The sequence below is a fragment of the Cyprinodon variegatus genome, unplaced genomic scaffold (assembly GCF_000732505.1).
Source record: "Cyprinodon variegatus isolate N-32 unplaced genomic scaffold, C_variegatus-1.0 Scaffold39, whole genome shotgun sequence".
NCBI lineage: Eukaryota > Metazoa > Chordata > Actinopteri > Cyprinodontiformes > Cyprinodontidae > Cyprinodon > Cyprinodon variegatus.
In genome coordinates, this window is record NW_015150492.1 from 254,278 (window position 1) to 264,836 (window position 10,559).

Sequence of the window (10,559 nt, forward strand, 5' to 3'; positions counted from 1 at the left end):
GTTCATCTGTTACCTTTTAAATATTTCCAATTATATTTCTAAAAATATCATTGCTTTTATACATTATGCCATTTAAAAAACTGATTTTTTTAGTCCTCCAAAACCCTCACAGCCCAGGGTGCAGACCGGGAAGCATAGTTGTAGTTTGACACACACCTCTACAGCTTCTCTACTGTTACCATCTTTTTAGAAAATAAATAATTTTAAAGGAGTAAACCATGATAATTTATATAAATAAAAATCACTGCAATTGGGTTAAAAGTAAAAAAAAAAAATTCAATCTTCGTCATGCTCCAGGGTTAGCTGTGGATTACCACAGGGATCATTGCTAGGACCATTCTCATATATGCTCTCAATTGGTAGAACTACTAGACTGCATGGGAGTAATTTCCATTATTAATGCTGATGATAATCTGCTATATGTTTATTAATCCAGATGAAACTAACCCATTACATAAGCTCTAGGCATGTTTTGAATACATCCAAACCTCGATGACCGTCAACTTTCTGCATCTGAATTCAGGCAAAACAGATTCCTTTTCTGTGGACCAGACCTCAGCAGATGGGCAATCACGCTGAGCCTGGTTCTGCTGGAGCTTTATTCTGTTAAAATTGAGTTTTCTCCCCCGTTACTAGATGCCTGCTTGGTGTGAGGGATTGCTGTCGAGTCAAAGTGATTAGCTGGTTTCCATTATATAGAACACTACTCCAATCCGACTGTATGATCTGGTTGAATTGTGTTTTTTGGAAATTGGTTTTCCACTTAGAATACTAGATGAGATTTGCCTGTTTAGTGAACAGCATGCAGTCTTGGGCTCTTAACGTTCCGCTGTTCACTTAAAATGATAATAGTGTTAGACAGCACAGTTAGACAGTTGCCTGCAATCCTTGGCATGACAGGACGTATAAGCACATCTCAGAGTTCAATAAAAATACATTTGCTAACTGAAACGTCTGTGACATGTAAATGTCTTACCTTCATACATTTTGGGTTTTAAATCTGAAAGCTTCACTACATTTATGCAACTTTTTATCTACTTTCCTCCAGGAAGGTTTAATCCAAGTTTGACCATCGCTATTAACATGTATGCATTGCGTAATAACATTCATAAGGCTGAGGGCTGTCTGGATTAGCCACAGCAGTCCAGTGCTCCTATTCAACCCTGGATCGTGTTCGTACTGTTGACCCTGTGAAAGGTGAAGGGATAGGAGCTAGGAACAGGAGGAAGGAGGTCTAATTGGAAGTAATCCGATCGAGCCCTTTGCTCAATCCGAATACCTCAAATCGGCGAGGACACTAAAGCCACGGGGGAGGGTATGTGGATTGGACATTGACTTTAACTGAGGAAGTAATTAAGCTATTTTATTTGCCCGCTTGGACTAGTGAGATTTATAAAAGCTGCAAGTTACTGACCCTCAAATTCCATTTGACATCCCAGTGGAAGGACAAAAAAAGCATCATACGTTAGTCACCACTTTTTCTTTATTATGAACACCAATAACAAATTTTATTTTCTACTTCTGCCCTCCAAAAGGCCTTAAGCAATATAACACTTGGGAAAAAAATGTATACGTACACATCTATATTGTATATAGATGCAAATGTATAAGAACATCATGACTAAAAGGAAGTAAAACCAGAACCTGAAAGAAAAGTTAAATCTCTATCAATAGATCGATGTTTGCTCATTGAAGACAGCTCACACCAAATTTTAATTACAAACAGGCACAAACCAACAAACAATATTAGTATGGTTAGTTAAGAAACAAATCAACAAAGCTGCGAACAATGTTAAACAGACATTAATAAAAAACAACAAGCATGCATCTTAAGGTATTATTCAACCAATTAAATCTTCAATGTTCCTTTGAATTCAGGAAATGAAGAATGTTGCCAAGCAGATTCACTGAATTTGCTTGGATCTGTAATCAATCACCATCTTCTTCATGTTCCGGTCTGATATTAGGTCACTCATTTCAAGGTCGTTTTCGGGGCCAGCCAGTGGATCATATTTGTGTCTGACAGAGAGGGTTAGAACTATTATTTAGTTCAAGTTGTTAACTGTTGGATTCATAAGCTCAACAGATGCTGCAACTTACTGTTTGAGGTGTTCTTCAATGGCTTTGCGCTCATACACAGTGCCATAAACTGTTTTCACAGGGTCGACAAACATCTTCTTGGTCAGAGGACAGAGCAGGTGTTGAGGTACAAACTGTGGCACTGGATCCATTAGTTTCTTTAGGAAAAAAACAGGAATAAACACCACAAATATTATCAAATATATCCTTACACTATTTCACAACCAACTCTGGAAACAGTCCTGCAAATCCACCTTCTCCATATCATCAAGAGACTTCCCAGCATGTTCCTCGGTGTGCTTCTTGGCTTCTTGTTCATAAATCTCACGGCTCGTCAGAAATTCTTCAGCCAAAATGCTTCAAGAGAATTTAAATATAAAGTAAATTTAGGTATTTTATGAATATACTGTAGAACATACAGCTCTGTGAAAACTAGAAAAAGCTCTAGTAAAATGCAAATCATCATGTAGAGATCTAAGAAAACCAGGTAACAATAAGTAGTTTTTGGAATCATATGGTGCAGTGGGGAGAAAAACAAGTTGGTTGTAAAGCTTAGGGATGCCAGCAAAACACTGAGAACCAGGAGCCGCGCATGAAGAAAATATGGAACAGATTTCTGACTAGAATTACCCAAATCACTACCCACTTATTACTTATTAGTTATAAAAGACAAACTAAAGCACTGCAGACCTCACTTTTCTTAGTTAAGGTGAGAGTTTGATTTAAAAAGAAATAGATTGTCGAAAAGAAAAAGGTGCACCCACTGGAAAGTACCAATACCAATTTTGACCAAAAACAAAATAAAGCAGATAACAGAAAGTTGTAGAAGTAGGAAACAAATAGCTGTAACCTTCTTGAGTCACTTGTATTTATTTTTTTTTATTCCACATCCTCTGTAACCTCTCCGCCACACTCCGTTTTGCTCATGTACGCCAAACTGAGCAACTGCGTAGTTTTGTTAATAACTTGGAGCCGTTCAACATTCCTCCTCTGAACATCACCATCCATGTACGTTGTCCGTCCTTCACCATCAAAATACAGAGATAGTCGATGTGTCCTGTTCCGGTCCGTTGGAATCTGGCCAGGTTAAGCTCCACAAATGCAGTCGTATTAAAAAGATAATTAAGAACAGTCATTCTGTCAAAGTAAAGTAGGGTAAAGATAACTTTCAAGAGCCAATCTCACAACTTCAACTTCCTATCGCAGACCGGGACGAAGAGACGCTAATTTTGGAGCTAAAGAACAAACCTATCTGTACGATCTTAGGGACCCTTTTTACAAAAATGCACAACGAGAGGAAAAGGTTTGGGCAGAAAGTTTCCATGTGCTGGATGCTGCGGGCAGGTTTTAATGATGTCATTTTAAATGAAGCATTCTTTATTTTGTATTTTGCTCCCATGTATTTCTTAGTGCAATCCTTCCATTAAAGATGCGCAAGGCTCTGTTCAGTAGCGCTCGTTTTAAAAGTGACTATTCAATCCAACACACTTTTCTCCTTTTGTTGATGATGCTTTATTATCCAAAAACAAACTTATAATTTCTTGCTGTATGACGTAATGGGCAGATCATATCGGCTCATTACTTTCTTTCGCGAAGGCAAGAAACAGCGTCAATTATTATATAATTTTCAGAATTAAGTCAACTCATACTTCAAACCAAAACATTTCACATATACCAATCTGAGAAAAAAATAGTAAACTAGAAAGGATAAAATATTCAAACGTAAATCAAGCATTTGGCTCCAACAGTTTTAAATAATATAATATCACATGCTCTTCTCAAGCTCAAAAGGAACTCGGAGCAAGACTGGAGGAACTGCAGAACCTGTGGGGGTTGCTTTGCAGAACGGAGCAGAGCATAGAAGTTATGGAGGCTGTGGAATTCTGGGGTAATGCCGAGTCACCTCATACTGAGGCTCATGAAATCTCACATCCGTCAAATACATCACTAGCTCCACTTGTAAAGTATACCTCAAGCTTGTTTCTGTACATCTGTGGAAGAGGACATTAATACTATATTTCCATCTCATTAAGTAGGACTAGAGCCTGTTACAACACTCCTGTAAACTTATATCAAACGTTGTGTTAACAGAACCATTACTCATATCCGTTTTACCATATAGTCTAAATTCACTGTCTAAAGAACACGATTAAGTTCAGTTTTTATTATATAGACTTATAATAAATTTTCAGTATGTGAATGAATGAGTCTGTGAAACTAAATCCTTCCATCTGTTTTTCTCACCTATCAAGAGGATCATCAGGTTCAGGGACGATGAGCAGTCCATACACGGCATTGAAAATCTCCTTCATGGTGACGTGTGCATTGTAGTTGCGATCTAAAAGGTTGTGGCAGATCCGACCCACACTATTAACATTGCAGTGATACACCTACACATCGTGTTAAGAAATTCCAGCTACAAAATATTAAAGTACATTTATGTTAATAAATCCTTAATTTAAAACATTTTATGATGCCATGAGGAGCATCGGATTTTCCACTCTGTGTTTTAGCAGGATACAGGAGTGACAAAACGCAGGACTGGGGGCTTCACTGGGTAGTTGGGTCCAAATTGACAGTACAACTCAAACACGCCGGTATCATATGGTGTGTCTGGAGGGCCCTGCATGAGAATCCTCCAGAATGCTGAAAAAACAAAAAAAAAACAAAAAACACTGAACCGTTAAAAAAAAATTAAAAAAATATATCTTTCTTATATCCATAAAGATCTCATTTCATGTTTGCATGATTGAAGAGCCATTAAAACTAGATTTGTTGTTCGATTTCAGAAAAATAAAACCATTGGTCCTCTTTAAAATTAGAAAGGTTTAAAACAATTTACAACCTTTAAAAAGAAAGGAGGAACATTTAAAAAAAGTGATATGACTAACTGAAATCCGTCTCTGAGGGAAAGACTCTGAAGAAGGGATGTGGGTCACAATGGAGACTTTTGAGCTCCTCCAGGATCCGTTTTTCCTTCTCCATGAACCGACCATCCTTTGACTCAGAAATCTTCTTTTTGAGGGCACTGGTTAAAAAAGAAAAGGTTTAAATGTTGTATTTATTTATCAACAGTTTTAAAGTGATGCAGTCTCTTACCTTTCAGTGAGAGTCACTCTGCTTTTCATCTGACTTGGTAAGAAAGTCTCTGGGTATTCATCATATCCATGAGTAGCAAATAGGCCCACTAATTTGGACTATACATCAGAAAAATATACACATCATGAAACCACAGTGATTTATTCATCAAAACTAAATCTGAGATAATGTCAGACCTCAGAGATGGAAGATGCATCAAGCTTTTCTTTAGGTTTCCTTTGCTCCAAAGACAGAACTGTCTCGATTTCAAATAGTTTCAGGCCTTCTTTGGTTGTCTGTGGCTTGAAGCAACAACCACCTGGAAAATGAAAATTAGCTTAAATGATCAAACATCTTTAAATAATATTGATTGTGGGAAAACAAAATCCAAAAGTATTTTATTTATTTAATTATTATCAAAACAAGTGAAACAATTTCTTCTGTTTTTGTATAATCTTTGATCAAGTTAGATTAACCGTTGCACAAAATTAACCAGAATAAACATTAGTTTTTTTAAATAATGATTCCATTTATACTGAACAGCCATCCAGACAAACCTGGACCTCTGAGAAAAGGAGACTGCCAAGTTAGTGTGCAATGAATAGAAATTTTGGGTTTTCATGAGCTGTATGCCAAAATCATCCGTATTAAGACTAAAAAAGTCCTGAAATATTTCAGTTGGTGTGCAATGAATCTAAAATATATGAATCTTCAAGTTTTATCATTACATTATGGAAAATAATTAACTTTATCACAATATGCTAATATTTTGAGAAGGACCTGTACAGTGAGGAAAATAAGTATTTGAACACCCTGCTATTATGCAAGTTCTCCCAATTAAAAATCATGGAGCAGTCTGAAATTGTCATCATATGCATGTCCCCTATGAAAGACACAAATAAAAAAATCTAGAAATCACAATGTATGATTTGTTTTTTACTTATTTGTATGATGCTGCTGCAAAAAAATATATGAACACCTGCCTATCAGCTAGAATTCTGACTCTCAAAGACCTGTTANTACAGCTGCAAATAAGTATTTAAACACCTGTCTATCAGCTAGAATTCTGACTCTCAAAGACCTGTTAGTCTGCCTTCAAAATGTCCACCTCCACTGCATTTATTATCCTAAATTAGATTCACCTGTTTGAGGTCATTAGCTGCATAACGACACCTGTCCACCCCATACAATCAGTAAGAATCCAACTACTAACATGGCCAAGACCAAAGAGCTGACCAAAGACACCAGAGACAAAATTGTACACCCCCATAACGCTGGAAAGTGTCAATGGGGAAATTACCAAGCAGCTTGCTGTAAAAAAAAGGTCCACTCTTGTAGTAATCATTAGAAAATGGAAGAAGCTAAACACGACAGTCATTCTCCTTCAGACTGGGAGATTGACATTGAGACCCCATGAGATTCCTACCTCGTGGGGTCTCAATGATCCAAAGAAAGGTGAGAAATCAGCCAGTACTACACAGGAGGAGCTGGTGAATGACCTGAAAAGAGCTGGGACCACTGTTTCCAAGGTTACTGTTAGTAATGCACTATGCGTTTTTCCACCAACCCACACAAAGGAACCCAAACAAATTGCACAGTGTCCAACTTGTGCTCGGTGACACACAAAGTTTTAGCCCAGAGCAAGAAGGGAAAAAAAAAAAACTTCAGGGGCAAAAATGCAACAGAACTCAAGGTACCACAGCTCAAACTGGATGAATATAGAAGATGTTTCTGCTGAAAAGTGGCGTGTACTTCCCAACTGTCAGAGGGGTGTTCTTGCCGGAAAACACTTAAGCTCTCTCGCAGCATGTTGCTGGATGTAACTTATATAGGTGTTGGAGGAGTGGCGGTAAGTTTGCATGTTAACAATATTGAATTAAGTGTACTCAGACTGTCACAGTGTTTGGAGGAAGAAGAATGAGGAGTACCATCCCAAGAACACCATCCCTACCGTGAAGCATGGGGGTGGTAGCATCATGCTTTGGGGTGTTCTCGGCACATGGGATAAGGGACAAGGCAACTACACTGCATTAAGGAGAAGGTAACCTTAAGGTCTTCAAACATGACAATGACCCGAAGCACACAGCCAGGAAAACCAGGAGTGGCTCTGTTGGAAGCTTATCAAGGCTCTGTTGTGGCCTAGCCAGTCTCCAGACCTAAACCCAATAAAGAATCTTTGGAGGGAGCTCAAACTTCATGTTTCTCAGTGACAGCCCAGAAACCTGAATGATCTAGAGAAGATCTGTGAGCAGGAGTGGGCCAAAATCCCTCCTGCAGTGTGTGCAAACCTGGTGAAAAACTACAGGAAACGTTTGACTCTGTAATTGCAAACAAAGGCTTCTGTACCTAATATTAACATTGATTTTCTCAGTTGTTAAAATTTGTAGCTGTATCATACAAATGGTTAAAAAAATCATTGTGATTTCTGGATATTTTTTATTTTTTTTTTTAGATTATGTCTCTCACAGTGGACATGCACCTACAATGACAATTTCAGACCCCTCCATGGTGGGGTCTAAGTGGGAGAACATGCAAGATAGCAGGGTGTTCAAATGCCTCTTTTCCTCAATGTATGTTGGTAATGGTTAGGTGAAGGGTCTGGGTTAGGCCATTTAAAATAAATACAAGTCAATGAAATGTCACCATAAGTCATCCAAAACACATGCTTGTGTGTGTCCGCGAGAGAGCGTATTTATTTTGTGTACCCAAAACAACACCCATAAATATGTACCAATTAGCTTTAACTGGGCCCTAATTTGTAAAATGTGTTTGAGTAGAAAATGAATTTGGTTTCATTTATACTACACCAGGTTATCATAATATATTAATTGTATAAAACCGAATTCAAATCAATGACTAAAATTAGATTAAAATGTCTTCAGTTTGTGTCAACTAAAGTAGAATAAACAGCCATGACTTATTCTGACTAAAATCAGACAAAAATGCAGAGTTATAGTCAACTAAGACTTGACTAACCAAGAGAATTTGAGAGTGACTAAAACAATAAAGTAAAACTATAGATTGACACAAAGACTACACTAAAACAAAAATAAAACAGGCAGCCAAAACTATACAATTCCTCAATTATGGAATTTGAACACTTATTGGTCATTATTACATACTCTAATTATCAGCTGTTGCTCTCAATGCTGGTTAACCAATCATAAGGTTTAGGGAAGCCTAAAAGTATTTGATAGCCTTACAACTGAATTCATTTTAAAAATGTTCATTTATATAAATACATGATAACTTGAGAAACTAAAAAGAATATTGCTAAAATTAGGTATAGTATTATAAGTCTGTGGTTATCTCCCACCTTGATTGTTGTAACATAGTCCTGACTGGTCTCCCAGCCTGTAGGATAAAACCGCTACAAATGATCCAGAATGCAGCAGCACATCTGGTCCTCAATCAGCCCAAAAAGCCTCACGTCACCACTCTTTTCATTGCGCTTCACAGGTTACCCCTGGCTGCCCGCATCAAATTCAAGTCCCTGACGCCAGCTTACAAAGTGCTTATGGGTACGGCTCCCGTCGACTTGAACCCTTCTAGTAAAGGCTTATGTCACGTCTAGTAGTGCCAACACTACGCTTAAGACAATCCAGATTGTTTTCATGTGTGTTTCCAAGATAGTGGAATGACCTACCAAGTGTTACAAAAACAGCAGGGTCCCTGTCTATCTTCAGGAAACTCCTAGAGTCCCACCTCTTCAAAGAGAATCTATCCAAACTCTTACCCATACCTCTGTACACCTCTATTATTCTTTCTTTACTTTCCTCTCTCTCTTTGCCGTCAATACTGATTCTAACAAAGGATTTTCCTCTAGAGAAGTTTTTGTCACATTGATGATAACTAACATTGTGTCTACTTTGTAATTCACTTTGGATAAAAGCATCTGCTAAAAACAAACAATGTAGACGAATCATTGAAGCCTCAAGCAAATTAAACTGTCTCAAAAAAAAAAAAAACAGCAACAAAAAACAAACCTGTTGCATTGCTGATCCCGTGCAGCATGTTGTTCTCCACATTTCCAAGGAGGATTGAATCGACAATGATGTCAGATTCAAGAAGTTTCACCGTCATGGGTACTGGCTCCATCAGGGACCTAAACAAAATGAAGATTACCAATTTCTTCTAAGCTGTACTGTGGACAACTGCACATTTACAAAAATGTTAAAAACTTTCCCCTTGCTGAGGTTAAACCATGCCAAATATTTTTCTGTTATGGGTTAGTGAACATTGACAAAATTTCCTAACTGGTATGTTGTCATGGTTGTACTTTCTTGATCTTATTCAGAGGCAACATTTACTGTTTTTTAACTACTTAGGAAAACCCAGTTGATGATAAAGCTTTGTAAGCTTGTTCCTTCTCGTGTTTTCGGGCAACACCTAAAAGAAATCTTGTTTAAAATCATGGAAAATTACATGGAAATTAGCCTTGGCCTGTATGAACCGGTTTCTCATTGGTTACAATTTCCCAAAATGTGCAACCTCCAAGTATTTGTTCAGTTATATGCAAGTACTGCAAACTGATCATTAATTTGAAAATCCATATGCAGTTATTTAAGGTTGTTATATGTATTCTACTCAACAGGTGTAATTATTAAAATGCTTTTTCCCCCCCTCATTTTGAATTAAAGTAGAGGCAGATCTTACCCAGAGTCGTTTCCATCCGTGAGGCATATTATACGAAGTCTGCATTCTGGGAATCTCTCCTTGACTTTTTCAAGCTCACGAGCTCCTCGTCTAAGTGCATCATACAGGAGAGTACATCCACTTGGCTTTAAGTCACGCAAATGTTCCTAAGAAATATAAGGTCATAAGCATCACCGCAAGACCTTTTATGAGGCAACCAAAAAAAAAAAAAAAAAACCCATCATACAATTAATAGTTTCTACAAGGAATGTCCTGTATTGATTTGTTGCCCCTGGCCAGTGGGTTTATGAAGAAAAGGTTTGGGCAGTTTGTGTAATGCTTAGGAGAGCCACGCAATGCAGATGTAAAATTAAATAACTTTACTGCAGTATTAATACAGTGGCTGAGGACCCAGTGGTTCAGCCCGGCGAGTTCCTGTTGCTCTAAACATAATAGTCCCACTGTTATTTTCCAGGGTCACTGTGCTACCACTTTTCTCTTCCTCTCCTTTGCTACAGGGCTGTTTGTAGACAGTGAGCCAAAACAATAAAACTGCCATAAAGTCTTGGTATTGAAAACAAGATGTGTCTGTGGGACTTAAAAGGAGATACACATTACTGTGGCTCCAACTGCTTATGGCTTTCATCCACAGAACATTACCCATCAATAATTGATGCTATGAGTAACAGTAAATATTGTAAGTTCAAGTTTGCTGCTATGTATCACTGTAGAGAAAGAAAGATATACACACACACACACACACACAC

General features: G+C 37.7%; 1 protein-coding gene across 2 annotated transcripts in view; it reads right to left on the reverse strand.

The window, feature by feature from the left end:
* Nucleotides 1–1,478: 1,478 nt before the first annotated feature.
* Nucleotides 1,479–10,559, reverse strand: part of LOC107081669 — a 34,683-nt gene continuing 25,602 nt past the window's right edge. For both annotated transcript variants that reach the window (XM_015369860.1, XM_015369859.1), the window contains 10 exons: nt 9,814–9,959; nt 9,144–9,262; nt 5,355–5,476; nt 5,179–5,276; nt 4,971–5,107; nt 4,601–4,725; nt 4,324–4,469; nt 2,334–2,436; nt 2,101–2,237; nt 1,479–2,019 (listed from right to left, as the gene is read on the reverse strand). In XM_015369860.1, coding sequence (XP_015225346.1) covers nt 1,905–2,019; nt 2,101–2,237; nt 2,334–2,436; nt 4,324–4,469; nt 4,601–4,725; nt 4,971–5,107; nt 5,179–5,276; nt 5,355–5,476; nt 9,144–9,262; nt 9,814–9,959 — 1,248 coding nt within the window. In that variant the 3' untranslated portion in view covers nt 1,479–1,904. The remainder of the gene's footprint in view (nt 2,020–2,100; nt 2,238–2,333; nt 2,437–4,323; nt 4,470–4,600; nt 4,726–4,970; nt 5,108–5,178; nt 5,277–5,354; nt 5,477–9,143; nt 9,263–9,813; nt 9,960–10,559) is intronic.